Source organism: Mytilus edulis, chromosome 11 (assembly GCF_963676685.1).
Source record: "Mytilus edulis chromosome 11, xbMytEdul2.2, whole genome shotgun sequence".
Lineage (NCBI taxonomy): Eukaryota > Metazoa > Mollusca > Bivalvia > Mytilida > Mytilidae > Mytilus > Mytilus edulis.
Genome location: NC_092354.1, coordinates 61,427,532 through 61,446,023, shown reverse-complemented (window position 1 = coordinate 61,446,023; position 18,492 = coordinate 61,427,532). Strand labels below are relative to the sequence as shown.

At 32.6% G+C, this 18,492-nt stretch overlaps 1 protein-coding gene across 1 annotated transcript in view; it reads right to left on the bottom strand.

Annotated features, from left to right (window-relative positions):
* Positions 1-18,492, bottom strand: part of LOC139496005 (uncharacterized) — a 57,392-nt gene that overhangs the window by 27,959 nt on the left and 10,941 nt on the right. Inside the window, exons 2-4 of the mRNA XM_071284442.1 lie at positions 14,914-15,172; positions 5,891-6,024; positions 5,310-5,390 (exon numbers count right to left, since the gene is read on the bottom strand). Coding sequence (XP_071140543.1) covers positions 5,310-5,390; positions 5,891-6,024; positions 14,914-15,172 — 474 coding nt within the window. The remainder of the gene's footprint in view (positions 1-5,309; positions 5,391-5,890; positions 6,025-14,913; positions 15,173-18,492) is intronic.

The window sequence follows — 18,492 nt, the reverse complement described above, 5'->3', positions numbered from 1 at the left end:
TAAGTATAGATTATTACATGGCATTTTTCATATCAAACCCTGTATCGGCCCTAGGTCATGATATCAGCCCAAGAGCCGCAGGCTCGAGGGCTGATATAATGAACGAGGGCCAATAAAGGGTCTGATATAGAAATGACATGTAACTATCTTTTTATGATATACTTCAGCAGAAGAAATACAGACAAGAACTATTAACTAGATTTGCCATTGCAAGCAATAGCGGATGGCACCCTTTCCCAATTGCCAGGCCAGCGGCAGCCATTTAGAAAATTTTTGCTGTTTTCCATCACTTGTGGTTTTCAACATATTTCCGCGAATGCACAAAGTTGCATGTGATAAACGTCACGGAAATTAACGGAAAGTCATTGCACAGATGCTAGTTCCCTGTTCGTATATACCCCGTCACGCCACGTCACTTCTGGTGGCCTAAACATTGCCAATGACACTTCTCTTTGATATATTTTATCCAAAGGCGGGAAATATTCTTAGACTTAACAAATCCATTGTTAACACATTTTCACTATACTGGTTGATTCCGATTTATGCCAGGCAATAAGTTAAACGCGAGAAAGAAATCGTAGGTACCTTTTACGAATGAATTAGGCTGTGACGTCGTTGATACAAATCAGAATTGAGAAAATAAGTGGGTCTATAAAAATCTATACTTCATCAATGTTTATAGACCAAACACTAGCAAAACGCGTGTCCTACCTCCATGACAAATATGATGTTGTCCCCGCATATAAAGCCCAAAACGAAATCGTGTTTGTGTGTAAATTACACTTCATAAACTACTTGATGAATTGAATAGATATTGACCATTCATTTAGAAATTCAACCCCACGGCAATTACCAAAGAAGAATCCCGGACAATCATAGGTATGTTCTATATTCCTGTGAAATTTCAATTGAAGATGAAAACTGGATCTTCCATCATTATATTTGCTATCTAAACTACTTAAGTGTCCTTACAAACAATGTTATATTGCTGGGTCCCAAAAGTCCTCAACGAAACCGCTTTCTAAATTATTAACATCAATAATATCAGCAATCGCAGTTGTTGTGAAGCTACATATTTAAATGCTGGTTTGAATCCGATGAGGAAACTGAAACGTCCAAATATCGTATAGACTGCATGTGATATTAGACTTTTTCATTTTGCATTAGTATTAAAACATTTGAATTTTCTTCTTTACAAAAGTATTTCTAATTCCAAACTAAGGACAATTTGAAAGAGTAGGTCCTGCTTGGTGTCATTACAAAGAATAATTAAACGCAGATACAAGTATCTTATCTTAAGGATGGAAACATCATAAGTTGTGTATAAAACACCACTGTGAATCAATCAAAAATTCTCTGAAACTGACATTATCAATATGCTTGATTTTGTGATTACCAACACATTTGTTACGTTTTGAAAACGTGTTTAGCATCAAATAATCGGCATTCCCATGGGAAAAACTCTGCTTATCAACTTGTTCCATCATCCATATGAGGCTGACTTCATACAGTAACTTCATATGAAGAATGAACAGAAATTCACAGTACCATTAAAATTTACTTTTCACTATAAAAATGATGTCCTTACACTTAATATTTACAAATTTGGTAACTTTGTTGAACGCATCGATCCCATCGAATTCGAGATAAAGGATACAACAGTTTCAGTTCAGTCTGTGTCATATCCTGACTAACATCTAGCAATTGCATGAACATGAGGTCTGATTGAAAACAAAAGCTTAACAAGAAAGAGATGGTTTCAACTTCTCAACTGTGAACTTTCTATTTCTATGAAGCAACATTCCAGCAGCCTAAATATGGAGTATATATCATATCTATTGGCTGATACCATACTCTAGGACTTGTATTTTCTATATTGACGTACTTCATAGAAGGTTGCTGCTCATGAAGATAAAATTGAAAATGGAATGGGGAACATGTCAAAGAGACAACCCGGCCAAAGATCAGACAACAGCCAAAATCCACCAATGGGTCTTCAACGCAGCGAGAAAATACCGGAGGTGGTCATCAGCTGGGTCCTAAATAAAGTTGTATACTAGTTCAGTTAAAACTAAAATAAAAAAAAAGACTAACAAAGGCCAGGGTCTCATGACTTAGGACAGGCGCAAAAATGCAGTGATGTTAAACATGTTTTGTGAAATGTCAACCCTCGTACTATACTTCAAGCCAATGTAGAATAAAGAAACACAGAGCAGTACGCACAGTAAAACTCAGTTCAAAAGAAGTCCGAGTTCGATGTCAGAATAAGTAACAAAAGAAACTAAGCAACATTACTATGATACATAAATAAACAAAGGACTACTAGGAGTAATTGACATGCCATCTCCAGAACTCAATTTAACTGATTGAAAATAAAATTGAGAATGGAAATGGGGAATGTGCCAAAGAGACAACAACCCGACCATAGAAAAAAACAACAGCAGAAGGTCACCAACAGGTCTTCAAGGTAGCGAGAAATTCCCGAACACGGAGGCGTCCTTCAACTGGCCCCTAAACAAATATATACTAGTTCAGTGATAATGAACGCCATACTAATTTCCAAATTGTACACAAGAAACTAAAATTAAAATAATACAAGACTAACAAATGCCAGAGGCTCCTGACTTGGGACAGGCGCAAAAATGCGGCGGGGTTAAACATAATTGTGAGATCTCAACCCTCCCCCTATACCTCTAGCCAATGTAGAAAAGTAAACGCATAACAATACGCACATTAAAATTCAGTTCAAGAGAAGTCCGAGTCTTATGTCAGAAGATGTAACCAAAGAAAATAAACAAAATGACAATAATACATAAATAACAACAGACTACTAGCAGTTAACTGACATGCCAGCTCCAGACTTCAATTAAACTGACTGAAAGATTAGGATTTCATCAAATGAAAATCAGGCACAATCCTTCCCGTTAGGGTTTTAGTATCATACCATCATAACATATATGAGAAGACCATAACCCGTGTCATGCCAACAACTAGTTTTTGAATAAATGTGTTTAGTTCCGATGCAAAGACCCTATAAGTGAATCAATATTAACTCCAAAATATGCAATATTTAATGACCTGACAACAGTATCGTAACTATATCAATTCTAAATAAGTCTATTCAAAGGTTTTGTTAGTTTTTGAGGTGAATACTGACACCTTTGTGCTTTATAAAGAATATTTCCATAAAAAATTGGATGTGAAATACCTGAACGTATAAGAAGTCTGCATGTTGAGCTATATTTTTTTAGTAAATGTTTTGACTAGTTTGTGATATCGAAAACCCTGGTGTAATAATTTTTCAGTAATACATAAATTTCTCTCGTTAAAATCTAAAACATTGTTACATACACGAGCGAATCGTACAAGTTGAGATATGTAAACACCGTAAGATGGTGACAAGGGAACGTCATCATCTAAAAACGGATAATTAACAATAGGAAATGAAAAATCATCTCTTTTATCATAAATTTTAGTATTCAGCTTTCCGTTAGTGATATAGATATCAAGATCGAGGAAAGGGCAGTGGTCATTGTTAGTATTAGCTTTATTTAAAGTAAGTTCAACAGGATAAATTTCTTTAATATATATACTGAAGTCGTCATTATTGAGAGCCAAAATATCATCCAAATATCTAAAAGTATTATTAAATTTATTTATCAGATGTTGTTTCGATGGGTCTTTGCTTATTTTTGTCATAAATTGTAACTCATAGCAATACAAAAACAGATCCGCAATAAGTGGTGCACCAAAGTTTGTCTTAATCATATGAAAATCAATGACAATCACTCCCGTAAGGGGTTTAGTATCATACCATCATAACATATATGTGACGAACATTACCCGTACCATGCCAATAACTGGTTTTAGATTAAAAGTGTTTATTTCCGGTGCAAAGACCTTATGAATTAATCAATATTAATACCAAAATATGAAATCCTTAATGACTTGACAATAGTATCGCAACTGTATCCTTTCCGAATAAGTTTGTTTAAAGGTTTGTTAAGCTTTTGATGCATGCCGAATGATTGTGCTTTGTAAAGAATATTAGCATAAAAGCGGCGTACACCAGGGTTTTCAAAAACTCGTCAAACCATTTACGAAATCATCGGTACAAGGACATCATTCGTAAATATAAATCAACATGCAGACATTTATACGCTAGGATATTTCATATCCATTTTTTTAAGAGATGATTTTAGATTTCCAGTTGTGGACTTTCCATTTCTAAGTAGCAACATTCCAGCAGTACCTGCATACGGGGTATATATCTCCCAATTGATACGATATTCCCGTGCTTGCATTTCCTATCATGATTTTCTTGATAGAGGGTTGCTGCTCACAAGGAAGCTATTAAACCAAGAGTTCCAAATGGTGAAGTTGAAATCATCATGTCTTCGTAAATTTTACAGACGCCATCACGAGTTGGTTGACCGTTATGAAATAACCGTTTCACAAATGATATCGGATATGTTCCTAACGTCGTAACTACAATCCACTTCCCTTTCATGAATGTGAACTACCGAATTAGACTATTTACCGGATTTGTTATCACATAAGCAACACGACGGGTGCCACATGTGGAGCAGGATCTGCTTACCCTTCCGGAGCACCTGAGATCCCCCTAGTTTTTGGTGGGGTTCCTGTTGTTTATTCTTTAGTTTTCTATGTTGTGTTATGTGTACTATTGTTTGTCTGTTTGTCTTTTTCATTTTTAGCCATGACGTTGTCAGTTTTTTTTTTTTCGATGTATGAGTTTGACTATCCCTTTGGTATCTTTCGTCCCTCTTTAATAAAAACGTGCGTGGTGGGTTTATCGGCATTCAATTGTTTTGGTCCTAATGAACTTTCTTAATGTATGTTAAAGGCAATTCATAACACCAAACATAATTATTTTTTTCGCAATTGTTAAAAATATATTGCCAGTTAAATTTAGGTTGTGCTCAACTTTTGGCAGACTATAAATGTCTGTGAAATGCGCTTATATTGTTTTGATGTTAGGTCAAAACTCCCCTTGAACGGTTATCCCATAAAATTCTTGGCCTGGTAATAATATGACGTTGACATTATGCGGTGATAAAAAAAATATCCGCGTATTCAAAACTGATATATCAACCCGTATGCAACATAAATATTTATCAACATGGAAAATATATTTGTTCCAGAACTCAAATTGTATTGGTCCCAGCATCATGGTGTTTATGGCTTAACACAATATATATTAAGTGGCTGTATATCACATATACATCTACATTCAATCCCATGTTAACTGCTAAACAAAATTACTTTATAAATGAGAATGCTCTTACCGGGTTTTCCAACTTGTCGAGAAACGGTTTGAATCTACAAATGTCTGTAAAATATGAAATACTACCGGCATTTACCATCACCTGCAAGCATATAAAAAAGCAAAAAAAATAAAAAATTCCAAACACATAATTCTTAAGAAGAAGATTTAAAGGTTGAAATAAACACAATAGAAGACGATAGTGTAATTATGAAAACAAAATGACGAATTTTGAATTATACGACGATTAATATGAACTGACTGATGTTCATTATCAGATCAATTCACTTCTTTAATGGTTTCGAAATTCTCGAGCACATTTACAATGCAATTATTCTCGAAATAAACCTGTTTACTAATACCATTCAGTGTCTTCTTTGCATTACTGAGGGCGTTTTTGTGTTCCTTAAACGTTTTTGAAATAATTTATGACATTTGAATCACTGTTAGAGGAGACATCAAACATTGATTTTGTTTTGTTTTTGTTGTTTTTGTTGTTTTCTTTTATTCATTTCTAACAAGTTTTTTAACGAATGAAATATTCTCTGCAATCAACAGATAAATGACTAACATGCACGAGCAATAGACATTTGATTAACATACCTCTCCTAAGGCAGCAAATCTATTGCTTATGTTACACATACATATTGCAATAGCATAATGTAGTTGACAGGTCTCATCATTTGTGAAGACTAAGTCGTTGTAATCTTCATATCTCATTAGGTATAGCATGGTATCTGAAAATAAATAAAAAATATAAATGTAATGCAGTATGATTTCCTTCAGAATACCCACCAAAGAACACAGATTGTAACAACTGCATATCAACCTTGAACATTATCAATTGGCAAAACCAAAATATAAATGAAATATAAAAGTGATATAATGCAGTATGGTTTCCTTCAGAATACCCACCAAAGAACACAGATTGAAACAACTGCATATCACCCTTGAACATTATCAATTGGCAAAACCAAAATAAACATGAAATATAAAAGTGATATAACGCAGTATGATTTCCTTCAGAATACCCACCAAAGAACACAGATTGAAACAACTGCATATCACCCTTGGACATTATCAATTGGCAAAACCAAAATATAAATGAAATATAAAAGTAATATAATGCAGTATGGTTTCCTTCAGAATACCCACCAAAGGCCACAGATTGAAACAACTGCATATCACCCTCGAACATTATCAATTGGCAAAACCAAAATATAAATGAAATATAAAAGTAATATAATGCAGTATGGTTTCCTTCAGAATACCCACCAAAGGCCACAGATTGAAACAACTGCATATCACCCTCGAACATTATCAATTGGCAAAACCAAAATATAAATGAAATATAAAAGTAATATAACGCAGTATGATTTCCTTCAGAATACCCACCAAGGAACACAGATTGAAACAACTGCATATCACCCTTGGACATTATCAATTGCCAAAACCAATATATAAATAAAGTATAAAAGTAATATAACGCAGTATGATTTCCTTCAGAATACCCACCAAAGAACACAGATTGAAACAACTGCATATCACCCTTGGACATTATCTATTGCCAAAACCAATATATAAATAAAGTATAAAAGTAATATAATGCAGTATGATTTCCTTAAGAATACCCACCAAAGGACACTAATTGAAACAACTGAATTTCACCCTTGAACATGTTCAATTGACAAAACCAAAATATAAATGAAATATAAAAGTGATATAATGCAGTATTATTTCCTTCAGAATACCCACCAAAGGACACTAATTGAAACAACTGAATTTCACCCTTTAACATGTTCAATTGACAAAACCAAAATATAAATGAAATATAAAAGTGATATAATGCAGTATGGTTTCCTTCAGAATACCCATCAAAGGACACAGATTGAAACAACTGCATATCACCCTTGGACATTATCAATTGCCAAAACCAATATATAAATAAAGTATAAAAGTAATATAACGCAGTATGATTTCCTTCAGAATACCCACCAAAGAACACAGATTGAAACAACTGCATATCACCCTTGGACATTATCAATTGGCAAAACCAAAATATAAATGAAATATAAAAGTAATATAATGCAGTATGGTTTCCTTCAGAATACCCACCAAAGGCCACAGATTGAAACAACTGCATATCACCCTCGAACATTATCAATTGGCAAAACCAAAATATAAATGAAATATAAAAGTAATATAACGCAGTATGATTTCCTTTAGAATACCCACCAAAGAACACAGATTGAAACAACTGCATATCACCCTTGGACATTATCTATTGCCAAAACCAATATATAAATAAAGTATAAAAGTAATATAATGCAGTATGATTTCCTTAAGAATACCCACCAAAGGACACTAATTGAAACAACTGAATTTCACCCTTGAACATGTTCAATTGACAAAACCAAAATATAAATGAAATATAAAAGTGATATAATGCAGTATTATTTCCTTCAGAATACCCACCAAAGGACACTAATTGAAACAACTGAATTTCACCCTTGAACATGTTCAATTGACAAAACCAAAATATAAATGAAATATAAAAGTGATATAATGCAGTATGGTTTCCTTCAGAATACCCATCAAAGGACACAGATTGAAACAACTGCACATCACCCTTGGACATTATCAATTGCCAAAACCAATATATAAATAAAGTATAAAAGTAATATAACGCAGTATGATTTCCTTCAGAATACCCACCAAAGAACACAGATTGAAACAACTGCATATCACCCTTGGACATTATCTATTGCCAAAACCAATATATAAATAAAGTATAAAAGTAATATAATGCAGTATGATTTCCTTAAGAATACCCACCAAAGGACACTAATTGAAACAACTGAATTTCACCCTTGAACATGTTCAATTGACAAAACCAAAATATAAATGAAATATAAAAGTGATATAATGCAGTATGGTTTCCTTCAGAATACCCATCAAAGGACACAGATTGAAACAACTGCATATCACCCTTGGACATTATCAATTGCCAAAACCAATATATAAATAAAGTATAAAAGTAATATAACGCAGTATGATTTCCTTCAGAATACCCACCAAAGAACACAGATTGAAACAACTGCATATCACCCTTGGACATTATCTATTGCCAAAACCAATATATAAATAAAGTATAAAAGTAATATAATGCAGTATGATTTCCTTCAGAATACCCACCAAAGGACACTAATTGAAACAACTGAATTTCACCCTTGAACATGTTCAATTGACAAAACCAAAATATAAATGAAATATAAAAGTGATATAATGCAGTATGATTTCCTTCAGAATACCCACCAAAGGACACTAATTGAAACAACTGCATATCACCCTTGGACATTATCTATTGCCAAAACCAATATATAAATAAAGTATAAAAGTAATATAATGCAGTATGATTTCCTTCAGAATACCCACCAAAGGACACTAATTGAAACAACTGAATTTCACCCTTGAACATTATCAATTGGCAAAACCAATATATAAATGAAATATAAAAGTGATATAATGCAGTATGATTTCCTTCAGAATACCAACCAAAGGCCACAGATTGAAACAACTGCATATCACCCTTGGACATTATCTATTGGCAAAACCAATATATAAATAAAGTATAAAAGTAATATAATGCAGTATGATTTCCTTCAGAATACCCACCAAAGGACACTAATTGAAACAACTGAATTTCACCCTTGAACATGTTCAATTGACAAAACCAAAATATAAATGAAATATAAAAGTGATATAATGCAGTATGATTTCCTTCAGAATACCCACCAAAGGACACAGATTAAAGCAACTGCATATCACCCTTGAACATTATCAACCGGCAAAACCAAAATATAAATGAAATATAAAAGTGATATAATGCAGTATGATTTCCCTCAGAATACCCACCAAAGGACAAAGATTGAAACAACTGCATATCACCCTTGAACATTATCAATTGGCAAAACCAATATATAAATGAAATATAAAAGTGATATAATGCAGTATGATTTCCTTCAGAATACCCACCAAAGGACACAGATTAAAACAACTGCATATCACCCTTGAACATTATCAACCGGCAAAACCAATATATACATGAAATATAAAAGTGATATAATGCAGTATGATTTCCCTCAGAATACCCACCAAAGGACAAAGATTGAAACAACTGCATATCACCCTTGAACATTATCAATTGGCAAAACCAATATATAAATGAAATATAAAAGTGATATAATGCAGTATGATTTCCTTCAGAATACCAACCAAAGAACACATATTAAAACAACTGCATATCACCCTTGACCATTATTAATTAGCAAAATCAAAATATAAAGGAAATATAAAAGTGATATAATGCAGTATGATTTCCTCCAGAATACCCAACAAAGGACACAGATTGAAACAACTGCATATCACCCTTAAACATTATTAATTGGCAAAACCAATATATAAATGAAATATAAAAGTGATATAATGCATAAAATTTAAAATGGAAATGGGGAATGTGTCAAAGAGACAACAACCCGACCATAGAGCAGACAACAGCAGAAGGTAACCAACAGGTCTTCAATGCAGATAGAAATTCCCGCACCCGGAGGCGTCCTTCAGCTGGCCCCTTAACAAATATATATACTAATTCAGGGATAATGAACGCCATACTAAACTCCAAATTGTACACAAGAAACTAAAATTAAAAATGATACAAGACTAACAAAGGCATAAGCTCCTGACTTGGGACAGGCGCAAACATGCGGCGGTGTTAAACATGTTGATGAGATCTCAACCTTCCCCTATACCTCTAGCCAATGCAGAAAAATAAACGCATAACAATACGCACATTAAAATTCAGTTCAAGAGAAGTCCGAGTCTGATGTCAGAAGATGTAACCAAGGAAAATAAACAAAATGACAATAATACATAAATAACACCAGACTACTAGCAGTTAACTGTCATGCCAGCTCCAGACTTCAATTAAACTGATTGAAAGATTGTGTCTTCATCATATGAATATCAGGCACAATCCTTCCCGTGAGGGGTTTAGTATCATACTATCATAACATATATGAGAAGAATATAACCCGTGCCATGCCAACAATGGGTTTTTAAATAAATGTGTTTAGTTCCGATGCAAAGACCCTACATGTATAAGTGAATCAATCTTAACGCCAAAATATGCAATCTTTAATAACCTGACAACAGTATCATAACTATATTCCTTCTTAATAAGTCTATTTAAAGGTTTTGTTAGCTTCTGAGGTGAATACTGACATTTTTGTGCTTTATAAAGAATATTTCCATAAAATATTGGTTATTTCCATAAAATATTGGTTGTGAAATACCTGAACGTATAATAAGTCTGCATGTTGAGCTATATTTACGAATGATGTCCTTATATGGATGATAAAATTTAGTAAATGTTTTGACTAGTTTGTGACATCGAAAACCCTGGTGTAATAATTTTTCAGTAATACATAAATTTCTCTCGTTAAAATCTAAAACATTGTTACATACACGAGCGAATCGTATAAGTTGAGATATATAAACACTGTAAGATAGTGATAAGGGAACGTCACCATCTAAAAATGGATAATTAACGATAGGAAATGAGAAATCATCTCTTTTATCATAAATTTTAGTATTAAGCTTTCCGTTAATGATATAGATATCAAGATCGAGGAAAGGGCAGTGGTCATTGTAAGTATAAGCTTTACTTCAATTAAGTTCAAAAGGATAAATTTCTTTAGTATACATACTGAAGTCGTCATTGAAGAGCCAAAATATCATCCAAATATCTAAAAGTATTATTTAATTTGTGTATCAGATGTTGTTTCGATGGGTCTTTGCTAATTTTTGTCATAAATTGTAACTCATATCAATACAAACACAGGTCCGCAATAATTGGTGCACAGTTAGTTAAATTCCGATAACCTGGCGATATACGGAATCTCCAAATCGAACAAAAATGTAATCAAGTAAAAATTTAAGGGCAGATATAGTATCAAAGCATCTCCAATTGACATAGTTTTTTTGTTTATTGCTACTAAATATGACCTAAAAGAGTTTGAACATATATATTCACATTCTGACCTTTTAAATGCCCATTTAATTAGGTGTGTGAATTTTTTCTTAATGAGAATGTGAGGCAATGTGGTATCTAGTGTAGAAAAATCAAAACTTTGAACAGATTCAAAATCACCAATATAAGCATGCAATTTATCAAGTACTTTCAACGAGTTTTTGACACTCCAAAAGTAATTAATTGCACTATTTTTGAAGGCCTTATTTGAACAATTTTTTATCAGGTTTTTGATTGTACCAAGTGTACTGGTAAGAAGAATATATAATTTAGTAGTGGAACAATGGCTTGAAGACAAAATAAATCTATATTTGTAAGGTGTTTTGTGTAGCTTCGGAAGCTAATACATAGTTGGGAATTTCATTGTTTTTGGTTCTGCTTGTAAAGAGGTAGCTAAAAGTTTATGTTTGTTACAGATGTCGTTTTCTGAAAATGGAGTCACTTCGAATGTTGGTGAATTGGTGATTTCTTTTTGTAGAACCTCAAAGTAAAATGTACGTCAAACAATAATAATATTATTAGCAGCTTTATCGGCCGGGACAAAAACAAATTCCTTGGCTAGTTCTATTAGTTTATGTTTAATACGCGAAATAGGTTTATTGTGGTTATTGTTAAGAGTAAAATGTTCTTTAAAATGTTGAACACGTATATCAACTATGTTCATTACTGAATTAAAAAAAGAGTTCAAAGATTTTTTGTCAGCTTTTTCCAGTTTTATCCATTTCAAACAGTAAGTACGGAGTGAGTCGTGGATGATATTACGACACTCATTCCAGTTAATAATTGACGGGGGACGATATTTAGATCCTTTACTGAGGAATGATTTTAACTCTCGGTCTTGAACGATGTTGAGATTTCCAGTTATAACATGGGAAATGGGTCCATAAATGTATTCGGAATTACTGCAATTACATGAAGTAGGTGTATTTTCACTGATGTTAACATCTTTACACAATTGGCTATAATTAAACACAAATTTCCGGGTAGATTTCTTGTAAATATAACAAATAAGAGGGAGCTCAGTACTATCAAAATACCAAGGAATTTGTTCTTTAACAGAATGGTCGTTAAAAATACAGACAATATTTACAAAATCAAAACCTTTATTGACATACTTTATTTTAATAAAATGTTTTTTTATGATCTTCAGGGCGATCAATTTTGGGAAACAATTTAGAATAACAATATGCCATTATAATTTAAACGATTTCATACTTAGGACTGCTATATGAAATTGTGTTGCAATCCTCTAAAATTTTATTTAACTAATTAATCGATAATGAACAGAGCTTTGTTAACAGATAATGTCTGCCGTTGTTTTTTGAAATAGAAATTAGGTCCGAAATATTTGGTATGATTGGTCCGAAATTTACTTTGATTGCGATTTTGTCTACGACCATGAGAACTGTTTTTTCGAACAGTTTTAGAAACTATATTCAAAATGTTAACAGAATCAGTTCTTGATATATTACCAATTCCTATGATATTATAATTAAGACCGAGAGGGTAGACTGTCGGTAATTTTTTAATCCAATTAAATTCAATTATTTTCCGTGATCGTACAAACTTTGAATGAGATTCACCAGGTTGCTTATTTACTACCTCCAAAGATTGAACTGCTAAAAATTTGATAGGGTGATTGTGCTTCTTACGGTGTTGATGAAGGATACTTTTGAATTTATTGGGTCTTTTAAACCAATACATATGTTCTTGAGTGCGTTTAGATAAATATCGTCCAGTTTCACCTACGTACTGAATACCGCATCCCGGTTTGTTTCATGTGAGTAAATAAATCATACTGTTTGTTTTTCAAGTTATATCAGTTTCAAATATTTACGGAAATGTGCGACCATTAAACGTGGACCTTACCGTATTGTTGGTGGAGAGACGGGGACATGTAAGTCATATTTTGGCATGACACTTATCGATAGAAGGGTTACCACGATTTTTATTGTTAAAAATGTTAGCGATGATAGTATTTTTAGATAAGCGATTTTGAAAATTGAGACGTGTAGATACCCTTTAAACGAGTTTAGTATTTAATATTTTTCCATTTCTAAGCTTCATATAAGATGTCAAACGCTATCCGTATTAATTACCCGAAAAAGATGGGGTATATCAGGGTAGCGACTGACGTCTGACTAAATAGTAGAATGGGGCTGAATATTGAAGTACTACTTTTAGATAAATATTCCTAAAGTAATGAACTAGAGAAGTTCTCGCTCGGACACACACTCCATAATCTAGTATATTATAAGAGCATAAACCTGAAGCAAGGGGAGGCACTCTACTGTCTCCACACGGCACTAAAGACAAACTCTGTAAAAAAATTAATTTAGAATGGAAATCGGAAATGTCACAAAGAGACAACAACCCGACCATAGAGCAGACAACAACAGAAGGTCACAAACAGGTCTTCAACGCAGCGAGAAATTCCCGCACCCGGAGGCGTCCTTCAGCTCGCCCTTAAACAAATATTTATACTAGTTCATAATGAACGCCATATTTAACACCAAATTGTACACAAGAAACTAAAATTAAAAATAATACAAGACTAACAAAGGCCAGAGGCTCCTGACTTGGGACAGGCGGGGTTAAACATGTTTATGAGATCTCAACCCTCCCCCTTTACATCTAGCCAATGCAGAAAAGTAAACGCATAACAATACGCACATTAAATTTGTTAAAGAGAAGTCCGAGTCTGATGTCAGTATGATTTCCTTCAGAATACCCACCAAAGGACACAGATTGAAACAACTACATATCACCCTTGAACATTATCAATTGGCAAAACCAATATATAAATGAAATAGAAAAGTGATATAATGCAGTATGATTTCCTTCAGAATACCAACCAAAGGACACAGATTGAAACAACTAAATATCACCCTTGAACATTATCAATTGGCAAAACCAATATATAAACGAAATATAAAAGTGATATAATGCAGTATGATTTCCTTCAAAATACCCGCCAAAGGACACAGATTGAAACAACTTCATATCACCCTTGAACATTATCAATTGGCAAAACCAATATATAAATGAAATATAAAAGTGATATAATGCAATATGATTTCCTTCTGAATACCCACCAAAGGACACAAATTGAAACAACTGCATATCACCCTTGAACATTATCAATTGGCAAAACCAATATCTAAAAATAAAAAATTACACAATGTGAAACGAATTGGTGAGAAAACTAATGGTATGATATCAGCTAATACCATTATACGAAAACAATTATGGCAGATTGCCAACAAAGATGACCGATCTACTTTGCAAATTACTTCATTTTGTTTACAACAGTTTTTCAAAAATCCTGTAAAGAAGTTAGATTATTTCTTTTTTACATCGGTTTCGTTTCCGATCAATTCAGAACAATTATTTGTATAATATTGTTGTCATGAATATCTGTTGGTATAATACGTTACTATGCAATTATTACCTTTACCATAAACACAACGGTCTTGAAACATGAATAGAAATTTGGCTACCTAGATATATCAATATATGAACACTGACGGATACTTACCTAAGACTTTAGTTTTAATTACGGCTTTTTCATATGTCATAACTTGCTTTGGGTCGTTTTTAAACATGAATACGCTAGAATTTATCCTTTCCACACATTCTGATTTCAGATGCATCTCACCATGTCGTAGGATAGAATTGATGGTTTCTAACTTTGAACGCAATGTCTTTCTATCTGAATCCACATCTATTGTAGGAATATCATCTACTGTGAATTTGCTGCTTAATTGTTCCTCCACTTGTTTTTTTAAACTATCCATCTGAAAATTGAAATAATATGCAGAAACATCATTTTCATTTCTTGTTTGTTTATTATCGCGTGGTGAAGCGATATATTTCTGTCGGAGGCGAGACAGCAATACATCTGCGCGTACAATTTTTTAACGGAATATTTTAACGTTTTTTTTTATCCATATCGTTGTTAGAATGAGGTGATGTCGTTATATCATCTCTTTCTCAGACAAACATTGTAAAGACTCTTGACAACGTTCTTTAGTGTGTTTAAGTTTTTTTTTTCTTTTTTTTCTATATCACATTCGTTATATTAAAAGAGAGTTATGTTAAATATTCTGAAAAAAGTCATTAAATAACAGTTGGAAGAACCGATCAATCATATTTATTTGTTTTAAACATGGTTTTGATAATTGGTATATGTACAAAAATTCACCTGAAGTGTGACATTGAAAATAAAAGAAAAACAATAGATCCCCTTTATTCATTTAAAAAATGTTTTACTACTAAATGTCTTCTAGCAAGACATCTAAAATCAAGTGACTTTTGGAAAATATGTCCTCTTATATATCGTCTTTTCATGAATATATGGAGTATGTAACATTGCCACCAAGATCATTACCTAATTAAACTTTACCTAACAATGAAACCCAGTTGATGTTTTTAAACTTTATACATTTTATAACTTTTGTTTTAATTGACAGCAATACATTTTATGTTAAGGTTACATTTAGTTTATTCTTGCAACCATATGCACCGATCGCGACCTCACTTGAAAAAAGGTTAAATATAAGAGTTACTTAAACTTCTAAACATCTGTTACATGTTGATTCTGCATTTGTTTAGAATGTAAATTCAATGTTAAACATTTCGTATAGACAAAATCGGGGCAATTAATATGGCTAGAGGTATAGGGTGAGGATTGAGATATCAAACAAATGTTTAGCCTTGCTGCATGTTTGCATCTGTCCCATATTTAGAACGTTAGGAAGAACTTTCAAACATGAAATAAAAAAAGTCCCATGCGTTGTCGTTGATACACTACAACCGAAGAGACGACAAAAAGACAAACCGCAAAATACAAAATATAAAAACATTTTCTTTTAAAATTAGCTTTTATTTGCATAGTAGGCAACCCTTTTTGTTGGTTTGTTGTAGCATATTCATCCCATGCACCGAATTTTAAGAGACCACAAAAAATCTCCTTGTAGATACTTATTTTAAATCCTATCACGCTGATACGCGCTTGAATATCAGATATTTATTTGAAATAACCCAAAATATATGAGGTTTACAGAATAGAGAATAATGCCCCCCCCCCAAAAAAACAAAAAAAACAAAGAGAGAATATAAATAAAATAGGCCAAAAACAGATAATACAGAATAATACGGTGCTACAATGTATCCAAAAAAAAATTGGATAAGGACAAAATACTGAGTGATTACAGAATTAAATTATAAACGAAATAATTAAACTCTGCGTTTTCTGCAAACCAAATTTATTATTGATATAAGTACATTTTGTATATCATTAGGAATGAAATGTTGACCTGGTCCTTATTATAACTGATTAATTGATGTTAGACATGCAAATTATGTTCATTCGTAAGCATCGGTATTTTCCTCCAATATCACGAGTTGACAAATCTCGACTTATCATTTCGTCCACTGCAGACGAAGTTAACCTTTCATCCTACTCCTGCATATTGTGTTAGAAATGATTAAACAATGATTAAATAGTTCGTGATAGAGTTCATTAACGAAATAATTAAACTCTGCGTTTTCTGCAAACCAAATTTATGATTGATATAAGTACATTTTGTATATCATTAGGAATGAAATGTTGACCTGGTCCTTATTATAACTGGTTAATTGATGTTAGCTATGGAAATTATGTTCATTCGTAAGCATCGATATTTTCCTCCAATATCACGAGTTGACAAATCTCGACTTACCATTTCGTCCACTACAGACGAAGTTAACCTTTCATCCTTCTTCTGCATATTGTGTTAGAAATGATTAAACAATGATAAAATAGTTCGTGATAGAGTTCAGACCGAAAAAACCTTTTGACAACAAAATACTCTGCAATAGCAGAAAAACAAGAAAACATTTTTTTTTATAAATTTCATACAATCAAAGAGCTATTCCCGATTAACTTACGCTTAAAGTCGAATATTTGGAACCAAGGATGCAAAAGAACAGAAACAGTTGAAGAGGTATCTGACCAAACTGGAACTAATAATTAGCCAAAGCAGTCGAGGGTCAACTTTGCCTGATGGAGTTGACACCTTAGTTTTTTTCAAAATTTATGGACAATTGAAGGGAATTGCAGAAACATAACTTCTCTGTCACCGACATGATTCCTTCGTCTTCAGATTCATATTTAAAAGCTCCATAATTCATTTCATCAATTTAAAACAACAATGTACTGCTTAGGTCTGGAAGACGAATGTTCGAGGACGGATTACATTGTTTTTTTTATTTTTGAGGGGGGCGGGGTAAAGAAAATTTTTAACTACGAATAAATGTTAAATATATTTTAATATTCTCCAAAACAATTGATTGATAGGCATTTTTTCTATACTTTGTTGGACAGTTGGGCTATTTCTTATAAAATCTAGTGATGGTGATCAACTATTTAGGCTCTATCCGATTCCAGATTACCTCATAAAGTCGGATAACTAATGCTGCTGTATATGTTATAAAACTTGCTTAGCTTCTCAGTACTTTTTCCTCATATCACAAAATAGATAAGATCAAATACAGCTAATTTTATCTAAACTACTGCTTGTTATCCCATATATCCAAATTATAATAAATAAATAAGAGTATTTATAACCGGAAGAAAAGTGACTGTAGGAACTTTTACAATAATTCGCAAAGTGATTTATATGAACTCTCGTTTTAAATATTTATATGAACTCTCGTTTTGAATTGAATATTTCCCATTTTAGTTTTAAGTTGAATATTTCTTGTTTCCAATGTTCCCTTTTTCTTAAATATAATGTTTCTTATTTCAAATATCCAAAGAGATTACAGATTTACTATTTTACAACTTAATCCGATGGCTGTCAAAAGTGCTAAAGATTATACATGTATTTAACACTCGAACTACTACTATTATTAAGTCTTTCCACTTTTCTGTGGAAAGACTTATTGTTTTTCTTCTGATTATTATTAGGTCTTTCCACCTTACTGTGGAAAGACCTATTGTATTTGTTCTGATTATTAAGTCTTTCCACTTTTCTGTGGAAAGACTTATTGTTTTTCTTCTGATTATTAGGTCTTTCCACTTTTCTGTGGAAAGACCTATTGTATTTGTTCTGATTATTATTTTTTTTTTCTT